Source organism: Cyprinodon tularosa, unplaced genomic scaffold (genome assembly GCF_016077235.1).
Source record: "Cyprinodon tularosa strain WSP-4 unplaced genomic scaffold, ASM1607723v1 ctg289, whole genome shotgun sequence".
Lineage (NCBI taxonomy): Eukaryota > Metazoa > Chordata > Actinopteri > Cyprinodontiformes > Cyprinodontidae > Cyprinodon > Cyprinodon tularosa.
In genome coordinates, this window is record NW_024038995.1 from 569837 (window position 1) to 588826 (window position 18990).

The 18990-nt window shown below is 37.1% G+C and overlaps 1 protein-coding gene across 1 annotated transcript in view; it reads left to right on the forward strand.

The window, feature by feature from the left end:
- LOC119787137 (contactin-associated protein-like 4) overlaps positions 1 to 18990 on the forward strand; it is a 170395-nt gene that overhangs the window by 137503 nt on the left and 13902 nt on the right. Inside the window, exons 18-21 of the mRNA XM_038290781.1 lie at positions 115 to 354; positions 7812 to 8036; positions 12108 to 12241; positions 16847 to 16934. Coding sequence (XP_038146709.1) covers positions 115 to 354; positions 7812 to 8036; positions 12108 to 12241; positions 16847 to 16934 — 687 coding nt within the window. The remainder of the gene's footprint in view (positions 1 to 114; positions 355 to 7811; positions 8037 to 12107; positions 12242 to 16846; positions 16935 to 18990) is intronic.

An 18990-nucleotide genomic window follows, 5' to 3' on the forward strand; every position in this document is an offset into this window, starting at 1 on the left:
ATTTTAGATTTTTTCCAGTGCAGCTGTTTGGAAGATTAAAGCACGCTATTTTTCCTTTGACTGTATCTTTATTTTAAAAAGAATATATATATATTTTCATGTTTATGTCTCTAGGAGGCACAGCGTCCAGACAGAGGGGTTTCCGAGGCTGTATCCGCTCTCTGCAGCTGAACGGAGTCACTCTGGACCTGGAGGAAAGGGCAGAGATCACGCCGGGGGTTCGACCCGGCTGCCCCGGTCACTGTAGCAGCTACGGATCCCTGTGCCAGAATCAGGGACGCTGTGTGGAGAAAACCACCGGCTTCCATTGTGACTGCAGCCTGTCTGCTTACATCGGAGCCTTCTGCCATACAGGTACGCAGAAAAGAGAGGTGACTTTAAGTCTATATTTGAGCAGAAAACAAGAGCTATAGAGCTGTAATCAACATTTCCCTCTCACATCAAGGTGAACTGTGGATAATGGTGAATAAAGATAAAAATAGAAGCTTTATTTCTTAGTTCATATCTTGCAGAATGACCCACAAATCTGTGATATCTATTTAAATTCTATATTTACTTATAGACAAAGACCCCAATCACAGTAACAAGGATTATACACTTATAATAAGAATTTTGACTCTGATGAGATCTAATTTCTATTTTTTCATAAATCTGATGTAATATTCTTATCTTAAATGTTGTAATTCTACATGACATCAAAAACTAATCATAGTTAACAAAAATGAAGGCTTTAAAACATCAGACTGTGTCTAATTACTATTGTGTTTTTTCTAATTGAACAGAGTTACCAGGAAGGTTTTCAACGATATCCTATTTTATTATGTATGACTATTTTTAAGTTATTTAGCAGTTTTTCTGCTGAAGAAACACAGAAATCCCTTGCTTTTTATACCTTTCAAAATCACCTACAGGCAAATATATAATGAAACAACACCTTTAGCACTACATGGGTATTGCTTTTTAATAAAATATGGTTCTTTTCTTCCAACCCTGAAGAAAAAACACTTGCCTTCAAATTGAAGCCAACTCCCCCCGTTTCATGACCTCGCCTTATCATGCCAATAGGAAGGTTGAACAAAGTCAGAGACCACTCGCTGCCAACAACAGATTTTCCAGACTTAGACATAATCTAAAAGAGAGAGGTTTCTGACCTGTTTTGATTAGCTGCCAAAAGAGAGACCTCATCTTAACTTTGCACTCTGCTTCACATCACTCCTTCCTGATAGGAGATAGTGGGCATATTTTGCAGTCAGATCAGCATACCCCATCAGACCACCATAACTGTTTGGCTGTGACGTCATCCTGGAAAGAAACATCAGCTGTGCTGCTTCCATCAACACCCTTGTTTATAGATGTTGGAGATCGGCTTGTTTTCCAGTGTGGTCCTGTTTCTCTGACCGTGACTGAGTGGAAGTGCTCTCTTCGTCCTCCGGAATGGGAGCTGGCTCGGAGCTCGTCTGCCTGGCTGTGTGTTTCCTGGACGGGGCCGCCTTTTACAGCTGCTTTTTGTGTCTCTGCTTCCGTCTCCTTGAACCCCAGTCGGCCTCGGCAGATGGCCGCTCACGCTGAGCCTGGTTCTGCTGGAGGTTTCTTCCTGTTAAAAGGGAGTTTTTCCTCTCCACTGTCGCTACAAGCATGCTTAGTGTGAGGGATTGTATTTGAGTCAATGAGTCAATGCAATCAACTGGTTTTCCTTAGACAGAAAACTTTGTATCAATTTGACTGTATGATCTGGTTGAACTGTAAAGTGCCTTGAGATGACATGTGTTGTGAATTTGGCGCTATATAAATAAACTGAATTGAATTGAATTAACCATAGTCAATACCCACTTTCCCTTCAGTTTATCCCTTTACTTTATCCCTTCAGTATATCCCTTTAGTTTTGTACAAAAAATACACTTTAAACTACCTCAATGGGCGTTTATCCCTTTAGTCATGTATAAAAAAACAATTTACTTACTTACTTTTTGGTGTTTTTTGAAGCGTGTGGTGATCCGACCTTAAATATTTTTTTGTACATGACTAAAGGGATAAACAGGACTAGCATACGTGTATGCAAATCTGAGATCTTGAGCATGTGTATTGACTCTGGATATGCTGATCTGACAGAATGCCGGCACTGCGTGGTTAAGGTAGCTGGTTCCAGGAGTGAGCCATGTTATTTAGATGGCTTCCACCTGCTGATTTAAATAGGTCAGGGAGGTGCTGCTACACAGACAGCAGGACTCATGTGGATTACGCACAGATGCAAAAATCAAGAGAAAATAAAATAAGATAGAATAGAATAAAATATAATATAATAGAACAGAATAGAATTAAACTCTATTGTTATTACACTGTCACAAGTACAAAGCAACAACATGTAGTTTGCCTCTATCCAGAAGTGCTATACAGGATATAGATAAGTATTTACATGTGGGCATGGACTATTCAGATTATACAGGAAAGTTGGAATATGGATTATATGTATATATATTAGGGGTGGAACGGTTCACAAAATCCACGGTTCAGTTCAGTCCATGGTTTCGTGGTCACGGTTTTCGGTTCGGTATATGTTTATTGTTACACCGAAAAATAAAAAAATTAATAAAAATTAATGAAAAAATAAAAATTAATGAAATTAATGAAAAAAAAAAAAATGTATGAATTGTAATTATTTTTAATGATCCGCGGAAACCATGGATAATTTCTGCATGTTCTGCTGCTTTGAATTTAATCATCTCGCGCATGCCCTCTATGATCTCCAAGGAACTCAGAGCGGAGCGGACGGGAGCAACAGCGGAAGCCCAATCCGCCTGCAGGGCGGAGAGCTGTCGGAGTATGTGGTATTTCGGGGTTAGAATGACATGTTGGTCGTGTTGCTGTTAGCATGAACAAAACGTGTTGCACAATGCTTGCACACTGTTGCACTTTCATCCACAACTTTCTTTCCGCCGTCATCATAGGTCACTCTAAATGCAAAGTGGTCCCATACAGCAGTCCTATAAAGTGCTGCTGGTGCGTCTTCCAACTCCTGTTCTTTCCCGCTCGCCATTCCGACACAATTCTCCACAACAACAGATTTTTTTCTGCTACACCCGGCTTACGCTGCTTCGCTTCTTCTTCTTCTTGTTTACTACTGGTGGTTGGCTTTGGTTGCAGTACCGCCACCTTCTGCTCTGGAGTGTAATCGCTTCCCCTATGAGAAAAAGGAGCAGCGCATGAACCGAACGAAACACACCCGAACCGAACCGAGACAGTCGAACCGAATATATATATATAATAGGGTTGTCAAAAGTATCGATACTCAAAAAACTATCGAATACAACACTAATTTTCAAAAGTATCGATACAGTGCTACCACCAGTGGCACCTAAACAATCATTCATCTTATGCGCAGATTAGAGGAAAATGCACTTTCTGAACACTGCGTGATTGAATAATTTTGTGCACTTTTCGGTTTCAGACTTTTTTCTGTAACAGGTGCAGCTGCTGAGAATTATTTTTGTTTTTTAACCGGTTTGGCTAGCCTCATTGTTATGTGTGCAAAGCATAGCCAAGGAAGGAACACTTAATTTAAATTTTGTAAGTTTTTTTTATCAAGCTTTCTTAATATTGTGCACAGCATACAACCTCAAAATATTGTTTATTGTATTTATTTATCTATTTATTGTATTTTGTTTATTAATGAAAAAATTTCTGTTGAATTTTGGAGTCTTTGTTTTTATCCTTGTGGTATAAAAAATGACATCGAGTATCGAATATTCTACATAGTATCGGTATCGAGTTGAAAAGTTTAGTATCGTGACAACCCTAATATATATACAGTATATATATATATATATATATATATATATATATATATATATATATATATATATATATATATATATATATATGTGTATATATATATATATATATCTATATATATATATATATGTATAAGTGAAAAGTAAGTGGTGTTGGATCCGTATGTTTATGGTTCCATTATGTGCATGGTTTTGATGGAGGAATAGAGTTATAACTGTTAAAAAATCAAAAAGCTGATTTTGCATGGTGTATGCTCTTTAAATCAGTTCTCAAATCTTTCTTAATTAGGTCTTATTTAATAATAAAAAGACAGAAATAAATACAAATTTATAATGGACAGATTTTTATATTGAATAATCAGAGAACAGGTTTCTGGATGACTTCACCTCTGTTTCAGAAGGTGTGTTATGGTCTGTCTGACTTTTTTTTTTTAAATAAACCCTTTTTTCTGCCATTACTGCCACTGAGAACAAAGTGATTAACAATGCACTTTTATTCTGGCAATCCATAAGTCCTTTAAGTTGAGAGAGTCGAGCTGTCTGTGTTTTGGAACGACCCTCTTAACCCACCACCCACCAAGTATTGACATGCGTTGTTCCTGCTGCACTCATCTCCTGCTGCAGACTGCGGGTTTTCTTTGTGAGTCACACTGACACACTCACTGAATAATACTTTACAAAGAAATCACAATTTCCTGGTGAAATAACATCTAAATCGTCTTTAAAAACATACCTCCTGTATTTACAAAAATGTTTTTTTCCCGACTAAACAACCATATAATGTTCCAACAAAAGCAGATGTAGTGCACTGATAAGCTGCATTAAACAACCTGCTGTTTTATTTGCCTTATTTAAAGATTTCCTCAGTTTTTGATTTTTTTGTCAAACTTTATCTAATATCCTGTATCAGCTAAAGTAAATACAAAAGGCAGATTTAAGGCAGATTAATCTTTCATCATTTGTTAAATCAAAGTTAACTCAAAGGTAAAAAGCCATTGAACCACCCAGACCTTTGTTAACATAAATTACTTGTAAGTTACAGCAGGTTTGATTTAAATTTACCTGCCAGAGATAGGCCTGAATACTGCAAGGTTTTTAGAATCAAGAAATGTGTGACATGTTTGTTAAAACATTAAAAGAAGCAATGCATCAACTAGATATTAAAGCAGCACAAAGTATCACAAAAGTAACATTCTAGCTTAATAAATGCACTTCCATGTCCCTGTGATGGGATCTTATACAACTGGACAAAAAAAAACCACGTACAATCAGCTTTTAGTGCCAGTGGGAACGGCTCACTGAATGATGTTGACCCACGGTAAGCGACTCAGCAAGCGACTTGAGTCAAAATCACCTTTAAAGGCCTCGGCCCCGATCGGCATACAGTGGGAACATCAGACTTAACTACCTCTAAAACTGTGGAATTAATTATGAAATATGAAATGGTTTAAAATAATTCAGTGTACATTTATCTAGACCATTTTTGTTTGTGAAAAATTATGCTTTTAAAAAAATGTAACACAAAGATTTACAGTCAGTAGACCATGTAGACCAGTGGCAGCTGGTGTTTTTTTTTCTAGGGGGGTCTATAACTTCAAAATATATAAAAAAACTATTAAATGTACAATAAGGTATCACACCAGTATATTTATATGATTGCCAACAACGATAAACAACATTAAAATGTTCGGAAAAGTGCTTTAAAACAGTGCTCTTTGTCCATGCTGGGTCAGATCCTGACCTTTGAAAAAGGAGGCGGGGAAAGCAGAATAAAGCTTTAGCCTCACTACATGCAGTTAGCCAAGCCTTGTTGCTAAATAATTATATAAACCTGTCAATCAACCTCAATTTATAACAGATGACTGTGACGTCAGCGCTGTGGGGGGAGGTGGAGTGAAAATAAAGTTGCGTTCAGCTCTAGGCAAAGGAGAGCTGCACCCCAGGATGGTCCTATCATTGAAGAGGAGCTACTGGGCAAGGACAACTTTTACAGAGTCATTGGTGAAAGATTTTTGCACAGCAGGGTGGAAATAAGTCACCAATCCAATGACAAACAAAACAGCTTTACTCATCATTAAATATTAAACATTTATCTTGCAAAACTAAAAAATACATATTAATATATTGCAAAATAATTTTATTTTTTTGTGTGTTTTTATGTCTTAATCAAGTTAATTTGGTAAGTTGGGTGGCGCCCTCTATTGGCCAGTCGCCACCGATATAGACTATACTTTCATTCTTCTTTACGTTAATAAATGTTAACAAAGTTATACCATTCAGGTGATTTTAGTTTAAGTTTAAAGAAGTAAACTACAATGTATTTCCAAACTAAGTCAACCAGCTGTAAGGTTCTATTGTCATTGGTCTCTGTGTGTCATGCATCGTAAAATCCATGCCTTTATCCCATAATCTCTGCACGAGAAATCAAAAGTATTCCTCTCCTGCAGCAGATTGGTACGAGGGAGTATTAGGGCCACACATGAAGAGAAAAAATATTTTTGCCATGACGAGATTAAACTCGACATGTCGACTTTAAAGTCAACCTGTCGACATTAAACTCAACATTTCGAGAATAAAGTTGAAATGTCATGTTGAGTTTAATCTCGACGTGTCGACTTTAAACTCGCCCTGTCGACTTTAAACTCGCCATTTCGAGAATAAAGTTGAAATGTCATGTTGAGTTTAATCTCGACGTGTCGACAATAAAGTTGAAATTAGTTCAAGAGAGCCAACCGCTGCACAGGATACATGCACAGAATCCAGAATCAGACATGTCTTGTGTAGATGATTTGGTCAAATTGTACTTTCTGTGATGATTATACAGTTATACAGTTGCAGCACGTCAAAGACTACCTTCACTCTTAAAACGCAGACTGCAGCTGTGGAGCGCGGTTGCTCTTTTCTCCAAACTTTGGAATGTCGAGATTAAAGTCGCCACGATATATCAACTTTATTCTCGAAATGGCGAGTTTAAAGTCGACACATCGAGATTAAACTCAATAAGACATTTTAACTTTATTCTCGAAATGTTGAGTTTAATGTTGTCATGGCAAAAAAGTTTTTTCTCTTCATGTGTGGCCCTAATACTCCGTCGTAGATTGGGCTGTACATACTTGATATAGAATTATATTTCAATTAACTAAGGTACTGACTGAAAGGAGGAAAGTTTTTATATGACCCTGTTACTGATAGATAACAATGTTACTGATGCTGTTATTCTGTGACACCATTACTCACATCACATTTTAAAAGATATTTTGGGTTTAACTTTCGTTTTGAGACTTATTCCAATCTGCAACTGATGGACAGTTTAGGGCAGATTAAAGACAGAGGGAAATTAAATTACAAACTTGAAATTTCTTCCCTTATAACATAGCTGATTGAAATGCTTTCATCTCTAGATATACTGTATTTACCAAACCGATGAAAGCATCACGTAAAGAAAATCTGAAGAAAAAGTCATCCTTCGCAGACTGGAGAGAGGTTTAAAAATCTAGTAAACAACATGACCTTTTCACTTAATTTACGTTTAATTACTGCCTGGACAAAACTGTAAATTAGAGGCTTAATAACATCACTGAACAATAAGTCAGCGACACTGATGTTATTGAACCTGTTCTGAAAATGTCAGCAATACCCCAGTTAACCATTTACAGGTAGAAATTAGTAACCTAAGTGCTGTTTGGAAATGTCACTTCTGAAGACTTTGGAAAATTAACTTTGTCCTTTTATTATAGAGATAAACTCAGAATAAAATCTACAAGAAAAAAATAATTCCAATGAAATTCTGATGTGAATCAAACGAATGATCAAAACAACTCGACTCCCACATCCCTGAAGCTTATACTTCCCAGTTATAGTAAAGCATTAAACGTTTAATTTTCAAAATAATAAAAGCTAGCTGTTGGAGATCATCCCTGTTCTAAAAAAGCACCTGTTTTCTGTGATGCCTCTGCATCTAACATTGTTTGCATTGCAGAAAATCAGACACATTCTTTTAAAGGGATCTCTTATGTCTTCCAGAGGTGTCAGCCGACTTTAAACCTACAACGTCTGTCAGCTACACAATCAAAGACCCCAAAGAGCTGAGCAGAAACAGCAGTTATTCGCCTTCCTCCTTCCACCCTGACTCCATCCTCAGGGGAGAAAATGTCTCACTGAGCTTCAGGACGACGCAGAGTCCAGCTCTGCTGCTCCTCATCAGCTCCACCTTCACAGAGTATTTAGCTCTGCTCATCAACAGCCATGGTAAGCAGGATGCAAGTTCCTTAAACTCTTTTACTTTCTTCTCAGCTATGATATACGGTATATTCATTCCTTTATGTATGTGTCAAATATGTGCAAAGATTAATGTAAAATAATAAACATGCAAAAGAAAGTAATATGATGCTAAATTGTTGCATCAACAATAAGATATCTGTTTTCTAAATATTTGGCATTTAAGTATTTTTAAGCATATTTATGAGTATTAAATAAAAATCAAAATAACAAAATCAGGAATGTTTGAGGTAAGTTTCTTTTCAAGAGTATTAAAAACATGAAAAAAATATTTGGTGAATGGCAACTTATAAACGTGGTGAATAATCGGTAAGGGACTTTAAGTCACCTAGTTAGAGCAGCTTTTAAACAATGGTACCACTGGAAAAAAATCTAAATCTAGATGAGTCATTTTTTTCTTAAAATATTTGTTCTTTGATTGAGGAGGTAAAATAGACCTTTTGCCAATGGAACAAGACAATTTACATTTATAGTAATAACAATTATTGCATTGTCATATTCCAAGTGCATTTTATCTAAATATCTTATTTTAAGAGTAAAAATACTCATTCCATTGGCAAAGGGTAAATTTTTACTTATTTCTAGATCATTTTTGCAGTGAGTTGTGTAAGTGACCTGTAGGTGGAATGAAGAGTCTGTAGAGTGACACCCAAGATTTATGTGGTTAACCTGTAAGTTCTTGATAGTAGCTGGTAGTCACTGTAAACTTCAAAAGGACTTCTGTAATTTTTAGACTTGGTTACACTGGTAAGATCTTTAAATTAATCATTACCTAACCAGCATATTTGGTTAAGTTCTAGTAACTAATATAAACACTGCAAAAATGATCTAGAAATTAGAATAAATGTCTTAAATTAGGTGTATTTACCTTTAATTGGAGTGGGAAAATAAGGTGATTTTCCAATGGAATGAGCATTTTTATTCTTTAAATAAGATAATTAGATAATATACACTTGAAATCAGACAATGCAATTGTTTTTTGTTATCTTAAGTATAAATTGTCTTGTTCCATTGGAAAAGTACCTAACCTCCTCAATTCAAGAAAAAGTGCACATATATTAAGAAAAAAATTACTTATTTAGATTTCCATTTTTTGCTGTGTTGTGCTGTAGAAAGACTATTAATAATTCAAGAGGTGTGAAATTCAACCCCCAAGTTCCTGAAGTATTATTACATTTAATAAAATACAGTATAAATTATTTTAATCTTTTGGGGCCAGCAATTTCTTACACTTTATACTCAGCAACTATGTTTTTTTTTTTTTTTTTATGTCAGCTCGAACAGCTATAGATGCTACCCTTTGCCTGTGTAACACCTGAAGGGCTCTCCTGGGGGCACTATCTCCTGCTGTCAGAACTGTGCCCTAACTTGGCTAATCCAGCAAGTGCAAAGGTCCCCAGATGGATATGCCAGAATTCTTTATTTCATTAAAGGCAAAACTCTTCACTCATTTCTGTGCCTTTTTTGGGTGGTGCAGTCTGCACATCCTCTGCGACTCAATAAAACACTGTCACTCAAATCACATGAGAATATTTGTAATCGTAGCGTACCAACTGATCCAGACTTTGCAATACAAACTATTCAAAATAGAGCATCTAAACATGCTGGAATGCAATGCCATACAGCTGCAAAAAATACCCAAATCTATACAGAGGAAGGTCCTTTTTCAAAATTCTTAACCCATGGATAGATGCAAGAACAAGCAGCAGCATGACTGCATTCAATCAGCACAGGATGACTGACTGCAGCTTGCAGTATGATGGGAAGGTGATTTTAGACCCTACTTGGAGCAGCTTGTATGTCACTTTCTTATGTTACAGTATACTAAGTATATGGTATGTTTTGCATGGAAATGGTTGCATAATGTTCCAAAAAAAAGAAAGTTAAAAACAATCCACTGGCCTTTGTTGTTTGAAATCCAAAAGAGACGCTGCAGAACATAACGTACATCTACATTTTATGGACTTGTGCACATTTTGGACAAAGAAAATAGGGGCTTTGAGAGGGACATGAAGGAAGCCATCTATGTTAAGAAAGAAAAAACAACCTTAAACAGAGGAGTTAGACTCAGGTTTCAGCTTTTTAGAGCATACAACGCAGCAATTGAGTTGATCTCTTCCCGCAGACAAAGTCCAGTCGATTGTTTTTAACTTTCTTTTTTTGAAATGACTATGACCTGGATGACTGAGAATCTTCTCCAACAAGTTGCATACTGTTGTTTTAATTTAACATTTACTGTAAAAAGTTAAATAAGTTGTTTCTTTTTTCTGATTTTAATGTAGTTTGTATGTTTTATTCTTCACCACCCAAATGTAAGCCCTGACTTGGTCAGTAAAAAGCGTCCCTCTGTATTGGTTCTGAAAGCAGCTAATGTGCTGCATTGGAATAAAGTCCTACAAATAATGAGCTCTGGTTCACTTGTCCCAATAGGAAATCCTCCTACTGATAACAGACAAGAATTAAATCCATAATCAATACAAAAGTAATGGGGGGGGAAAAATCCACAATTAAGGTATCTTTTGATCCGAAACAGATCAATCTGACTTTATCTGTCCTGTATGAAGATCAAATAAAAACAAAAAGAAAATGGGTTTTTTAACAAATAATACATAATAATAAATTTGTAGCCATTTTGCAATATATTAGTTTAATTAGAGATAATTCTGAAAATATTACTCCTCATCAAATGATTATATTTCGATATAGTGTATGGAAGACCTGTAAGGTTCAAACAGTAAACCAGAAAATTCTTACAAATAATCTAGTCCTGGAAAGCTCTGGAAAGCAACCATTACCTTTTGGAAATGTTTAGAATGTATAAGAATTAACATATAAGCTCTTAGTAAGTTCCTTAATTTAACTGAGACGTTTTTAGAGTTATGTGTAAAATCTTCAAACTAACATCTTATCTCTAGAAAGTAACTTCAAGTAAGTTCTATGAAATATCTAGAAGGTAACCTGTTAGGCTGATTTATGTACTTTGTAATTAATTCCTCTATGAATGTAAATATTTCTATGCCGTGAATGAGCTGTAATACTTTGTGTTCATTGTACATTAATTTCTTTGACAATAGTCTGAACCTGACCTGTGCGTTTTAGAAGGTAATCTTTCAGTCCACATAATTCAGGATCTTTTTATTGAAGCAGAATGCTGCAGGAATGAGAAAACATCCTGCTGTTAGCAGGCAGATGGCATCACTGCTTAAGAAAATGATTGAATACTTGTTTTCACTGTATGATATGTTCTGGTTCTGCTTCTGATGTGAGTTTCAGAGTCATGCAAGTTGAACTTCAGACTTTTATTATTGAGGAATCAAACACAAATAACACTTTGTAGCTTGATTGGCTGTTAATGTTTTTTTCCCTGCTGTTAATGACTTAGAGGAAGCTGATAGGAAGTGAGGCATTAAGATTTTGTGCTGACATCTTAAAATTAAAGCATCCAATTAGATCCCCAAGAGCTTTTTCCCTTGTTTTGCCCTCAGATAACCAAGACTTTAGATAAACCTCCTGAGCTTAGCACAAGTGCTTTACTGAAGGCCTTTTTATTTCAAATTAATGGAGCAACACCAGATAAAAGCCTTCATCATTTCCCAATATTACTCATAAACAAGTGGCGGGTTGTGTTTTCAACGAGTTTAAAGGATTTATTGGAGTTTAAACAAACAGTAACAGGTTGTAGAGCAATGTACTGATAAAAGCATTACATTATAGCTGAAACTCTCAGTAATTATTAACTCTTTTGTTAAAGCTCCAATGTAATATGTTTAAATATCAGGAGAAATAAATCCATTGTGTTACTGAGAGGGAATTATCCTCCCAATATAGCAAATGAAATAATTAGAGGACAGAAACAGACCTGTATTGAACAGATTAAATACATAATCCCAGCCTGTTGGCAGAGATTACAGTACATAGAACACCAAGGCTTTCTTCTCACAGAGGAAACAAAATAAAAAAAAACATTGAGTTCTAAAAGATGTTCTGATTTTGGACATTTAAATCAGCTGCTTGGCTAATTATTTTGTCTTGTTTGTGAAGACGAGCTGGAGCTGAGATACAAGCTGGGCAGCAACAGAGAAGCAGACGTGCTGAGGAGCAGCATAAGGGGAGTGGCAAACGGGCTGCTGCACACTGTTAGCATCAGGAGGTCGGCCGACTCCGTGTCTCTGCAGGTAAAACCATCTCATTAAGGTGCTACACACACAGAGCAGCACCTGAATCCCTGTAGGTTTTACTCTTTTTTTTTTCTGTTTTCTTCTGTTAGGGCTCCAAAATCTTTTCAAAACACATCAAAGCAAATGAACGTTTTTCTTAGTCTTGTTTTTATTGATAACTTTGGCGAAGCTATGCCTAAATATAGGCTGGTCTTAAACTCGTTCTTGGGTTTTTTTTATTCCACCTGAAGAAGAACAGATGACCTCCCATAGATCTGTCTTAGATGGAGACTTGAGCACTTTAGTAACGACTGAGGTTTTGTTTGGAGGTTTTTCTTGTTGTTTCAGTCCAATATCAGCCGAAAAAATATCTAGTCTACATTTAAAAACATCTAAACCTAATAGTGTGCTGATAAAACCCCTCTGCTTTCTATGGTGCTGATTCTGTGACATCAAATGTGAGATTTCGCTTTGAAAAATGAAACACTGAAAATTCAAACTTTGAAAAAGTAAATATTGAAAAGTCAGTCATTGAAAATTCAGAATTGCCAAACTAGTACCAGTTTGTGTTAACATCACAGCTCTGCAGTAACACTGACATCATCTGTCAATGAAAAACTGCTGCAGCTAAAAATCTTCACTTTTGCTTCTATATTTTTAGAGGGAATTTTGAATTTTCAGTTTTTTTAATTTTCAAAGCCAAATCTTACATTCAATGTTAAAGCAAGCAGTCATTAATTTAGCTCCATACGCTTATATTTAAAGTTTGTGTTACCTATTAATCAATATGAAATGGGTCTCTTCTTCTAATTATTATTATTTTATTTTTTTTTTGTTCTCTGAATATTATCACTTTATCAAGCCTTTTCTAACATTCTCCACAACAAAATAACTAATAAAAAGAATGTATGATTTGTTCTAATATAGTATTGTGTCAATGTTGGTATTGGTCAATATTCAAAGCTACAATAACCGTATTAAATCAGAAATTAAAATGCTGTATCGGGACACCTGCATAAAATCAGCTGAGGTTTTGCTTAGTCTATTTGAGCAGAGCCAGTTTACCATCAAATCCAACTCAGATTTAGTTATTAAAATGAATTGATCAGATAATTCCAATCTGATTATTCATAATGTCCAATACAGTCCATTCATACAGTGAGATTGGGACCAAATTACACACAGACCAATTTGGTCCAAAGAGTAAGATGAAATTCTAAAGTCAGTTTCTTAGAAACCAGTAAACGGTTATCCATCTTAATTAGACCAGGTGGTTTTATCCAGTTACTGACTTTGTGAGAGTCCCTCTTTCTGGAAAAGCACACGGTGACAGTGGAGAGAAACAACTTTGTTTTAACAGCAGAGTAGCTCACTGCAGAACCAGCCTCCGTCAAATCAGCTAATGTCTAGTTTATCTCGAAACATTTCCTTTATTTAACTTTTTTTAAAGCACTGTGTCCCACACTTACTGTTTTGGTTACAAAAGTTAAAAAGTGGGTCTTCTCACATGGATGAGAGCTGCAGTCAGAGAGACTTGAGAGGGGTGCAGGCCTTATCTGCAGTGACTGCCGATGATTTAGGGGACAGGAAGGAGAAACGCAAAGAAAAAAGAATTACTTTCTATGGACATAGAACCCAAATTTAATTGTATCCATTTTATTGAAAAGGTTTAACATTACTGCAGAAAATTGATAGGTGGACACCAAAGCATATAAATTTAGCTGAGCGCCGCGCAATTCTCCTCAAATTTTCAGGAGAAGGCATTTTCTGACATTTTTCCTTTATGTTATGATGCCAGGGCCCTGGGACACACGGCGTTAATGATACTGTGTATTGTGTATTGTCTTATTTAACTGGCTGTTAAATTATCGCACTGTTTCCCCAGCTCTCAATGTAACATCTCGCTCCATTCATGTTGCCCCGTGTTTCCTATTTAATTATCAATTTTTTTTACTAGACTATATTAAAAAGGTAATTTCACATCCTACTGCAAATGAGATAATAGCGTATAATGCATGTATGTGATCCATTTTCAAAAACAGGCTCTTACCACAACGATAACTTTTTGTAAACTCACTCTGTTTAAGTATAGTTAGTGTATGTTTTGATGATATTCTATCCCACTTTTTATGACACAATATGCAGTCCTCGTCCCGGCTAATCCGTGGTAAAGCTGAAACATAGACTATAACAGATTATAGGCCCAGACTACAGCATAGACATTGGTCCTAGGTTTTAAGTCAAACATGACTTTAAATAAAGTCGGAGCGAACAGGTGCATAGACAAATCCTTTCTCCAGCCTTTGAATTGAAAACCGCTCTGCGCTCCAAAATATTTATTCCGCTCCACCCCACTCACATGCTCTGGTGGACACATCAACAGAGCAAAAGGTTCATCCTTTACTCTAACAAAGTAAAAGTATCAAACATGCATTTCCCTCCTGTGAGTTAACATCTGTAAAACTTGTGTTAGTGTTGATATAAAGGGCGTAGTGATATGGCCGATATGACTTTCTACTTAGGATGGCATCTTAATAGAGGACGGTTGATAAGACCCCACACTGTCGGTTTTGTCTATTACCCTGTAACTGTAAGTCTCTAATTGATTTAACCCCTGAGGCAGGATTATTGATGAGGGAACCAGGTGTTGTCTCTGTTGCACCAGATGCAACCTATTGAGGTTTTAGCATCAAGTTCATCTCAAATACGTGGACTGCTAGTAGTCATGTTACAGCGCATATTAGAAAAAAGACTAACTTTGTGGAGTTATACGAAAAACACCAACTACATAATGGATGCATGAACAGAGCAAACCTCCTAAATAGTCCTATAGTTGCAGTCTGAAGCATGACTCTCAAGTTAAATATTAAAAAGAAAATCATCTCACTATCTGGGCAAACAGAAAATATGATCAACATGTGGCTTTTTCCACCTGCGGAGATAGGAGGATAAAAAAAAAAGCTGTAGACCTTCACCAATGCTGGGAAGCAGCAGCATATAAGGCTTCTGTTTCCTCCAGAAGGCCCACACTACAGGCTGAAGGACCACATGCCTGAACTCCAAACCATACACCTCTGCCAGTCTGAAATGAGGGCTCCCATTCACTTTTAAACCAACACTAAGTAACTTTTCAACCTACATAAAACCAAAGTTAAATATTTCTTTATTTCAACATCATCAACTGACATTGTATCACCACAATTAGATTCATTACCTCATTGCCGTTAATCTTTCACACAGCCAGTGGAAACAGAAATGTAGTTCAACTGCAGGCGACCAGGAAATCAGGGTTTTACCACGGTATGGTCTTTACCTGCTCCTCATTGGAAATCCTGTCTTCCTTCAGGTAAAACAATACAGCTTTTGTCCATGAATGGGTCCAAAATCGACCAAAACTGAAGTTTCTCTAGAACTGCTTTCACTATTTAAATGAGCCCAAGAGGTTTAGGAAGAATAAAACATTGTGCAGGAAAGAACACAAGGTGAAGACTTGAGCATGAGACTGGCTTTATGACGTTCTGGGTCTGGGAACCTGTAGCCTGAGGAGGGGAAGATGGATTCAATCCGGTGTCAGGAACGACAAACAGGACAAGGATTCTAAGCATATCTCAGGCAACCAAGGCTTTATTTCATGAGAGATCTTCAAAGATTCCTCGTCACATGTAATCTTAGTAGCGTTGAGCTATTTAATTTGATATCTGCAGTGTGGGCTGACTTATATTAGATACCCCGACCTGCATTTACATCCAAATTATGCGATTTTTTTATGGATGGTTACGTTTTGTCCAGTTGAATTGATTCATCTGCCTACAGAGTCTGCATAGATGCACATGCTTGTGCTCCTTTTAACATGCAGATTTATGGGTAAAATGTTGGCTCGTGTTGCTGTGAACCGGCAGCTGCCGCATCGGCTGGGTGGAGGGCATGCTGATGTAAACGAGATGTAAATCTGATTAACACTAAACCTGCTCAGTCTTCATTTGCCAATGAGGTGCACATTTCAAGGGCTTGTAGACTCATGCAAATATCCGAGGGGAGTACCAAGATACATTTTATTCATCCATGTATTAAATTTCTACTCAGCACTTTTGTGTCACTTCAGCTTGTGTCCAAGAAGAAGCTCTGACAGGGAAGCCATATGTGGTGAAATATGAAGCACCCTAATCATATCTGGACTTACTGAATCACCGATCTTGTTAACAACTTCGGATGATATACGAGGGGAAATGCATCTACGGAGTACCCAGCAGTCAGTGGGTATGTGTATGTGGGTGTATGTTTAATTATAAACACAGTGAGATAAATAACAAGGTGACCTCGTCTCGCCCCGGTGCTGCCTCCTGATTCATGCCGTTTGTGAGGTTCCAGTGAAATATGAGCCTCATCTTATCCGTTTATATCGTCCTGAATTGTTTTATCTTTACTCATCTGCATTAAAAAGCAAGAGGCATGAGGTGATCGTGGGGAAAATTATCTCTGCAGTCGTTTGCAGCAGATTTACATTTGCCGCATCTCCTAATGTGTTTTAGGCATATATTTTTTTCCTTCCTCCTTTCAGATAAGAAATATCTTCAGCCTGTTTCTTCAGCATAAATACTGAGCATTATTCTTTTTATCTTTCAGATTGATGATAATGCCAGAGAAGACTTTAACCTCAGCTCCGCTGAAGAACTCAGCAGCCTCAAGTCTCTTGTTCTGGGTCGAGTACAGGGTAAGTTAGGTGCTGAACACTGTGTGTTTAGTTAAGAGGCTCTTTGACTTATTAGAATAACGTCTCTGGGCTGTTTGGCCTTGTTTCTCCTTCAGTTAATATAGATGTTATCTCCAGGACTGATTCAAAGGATTTGGTAGAAAAGTCTGAGGCCAAAACAGAAAGTAGAAATTAATCAATCCTTACCAATTCGAGGCTATGAATCTTGTATTACCTTGCTTTTATTATATTTCTGTTGATCAACGAGACATAGTGAAAATCTAGTTTCATTTTCAGATTTTGTTGCCTAAATTATTTAAAAGTGTTTTTCAAGAGTGCTACAGACTTTAACCTAATTTTGCAGTATTTGTATTTTCCTTCCAAGAAGCCAGACTTTATTATAGTATTTTGGGGTGAAATATTAGCTTTTTATAGTTTTTGTCTTTTGGATGTGTATTCCATTTTTCAGTCACATTTTTTTAGGCTAACTATGGTAAAATATTTTCTTAAATAGGAAGGTAGATATTTGATAAAAGAAGATCAGGCTGAAAGGGTTTTCTATAGAAGATTAAAAGAATTTGAAAGCAGAGACCCTGCATATTTTTCACTTTAACTTTCTATAGGTTTTCCAGCTTCAAACCAATAGACTTCTTCTGCGTTTCTTATAAAGATCTGAATTTTGTGTTGAAGTACAAATCGTTACCTTGGAAGTGCTTTTTACAGCCTCATTATCTGGTCTATAAATCAGGAAACACAGTTTGTTTACCGATTTGTAGGTCTTACCTAAACAAAGGGGACAAATCCTCGCTACTTCTCCTATCTAGCAATGCCTATCCCAATCCTGACCAATCAGACAATTGAACTTAGACATGCTGCAAGGAGAGAGATCTGCTCAGACACTGTGCTGAGAAGAAACAGTGAGAACACCCATACTCCCTTAAGGCTGGTTTAGAGACACCAATAACCCTAACAATCATGTTTTTGGACTATGGGAGGAGGCCAGAATACCCACAATTTACAGGGAGAAGATTCAAACTCCATGCAGAAAGCTCCTAAGGTGGTATTGAACCCAGGACATTTTTAATACAATGCAATACAGAGGTAAAAACTGCACCACCACGAAGCCTCTCCATGTTGAATTTAAGTCAAATTCAGATGAAAATGAATCACACAAAGGAGGTACGATGGATCTACCACTTAATATGTGAATTTTTACCAAAAATTTCCAGCCAAGCCTTTTGGATCTCATTGCATGTATACAAAGCAAATACAGAACTATTATATACCTGAACATGAGTCTGCAGAACCAAGGGTGTAATGGGAATATTAAGGTTACCATCATCCACCCATTCATCCATCCATCATCCACCCATTTATCCATCCATCCATCCATCATCCACCCATTTATCCATCCATCCATCCATCATCCACCCATTTATCCATCCATCCATCCATCCATCCATCCACCCATTCATCCATCCATCATCCACCCATCCATCCATCCATCCATCCATCCATCCATCCATCATCCATCCATTCATCCATCCATCATCCACCCATTCATCCATCCATCATCCACCCATTTATCCATCCATCCATCCATCATCCACCCATTTATCCATCCATCCATCCATCCATCCACCCATTCATCCATCCATCATCCACCCATCCAACCATCCATCCATCCATCATCCACCCACCCATCCATCCATCCATCCATCATCCACCCATCCATCAATCCATCCATCATCCACCCATTCATCCATCCATCATCCACCCATTTATCCATCCATCCATCCACCCATTTATCCATCCATCCATCCATCCATCCATCCATCCATCATCCACCCATTCATCCATCCATCATCCACCCATTTATCCATCCATCCACCCATTTATCCATCCATCCATCCACCCATTTATCCATCCATCCATCCATCATCCACCCATTCATCCACCCATTCATCCATCCATTATCCACCCATTCATGCATCCATCCATCCATCATCCACCCATTCATCCACCCATTCATCCATCCATTATCCACCCATTCATCCATCCATCCATCCATCATCCA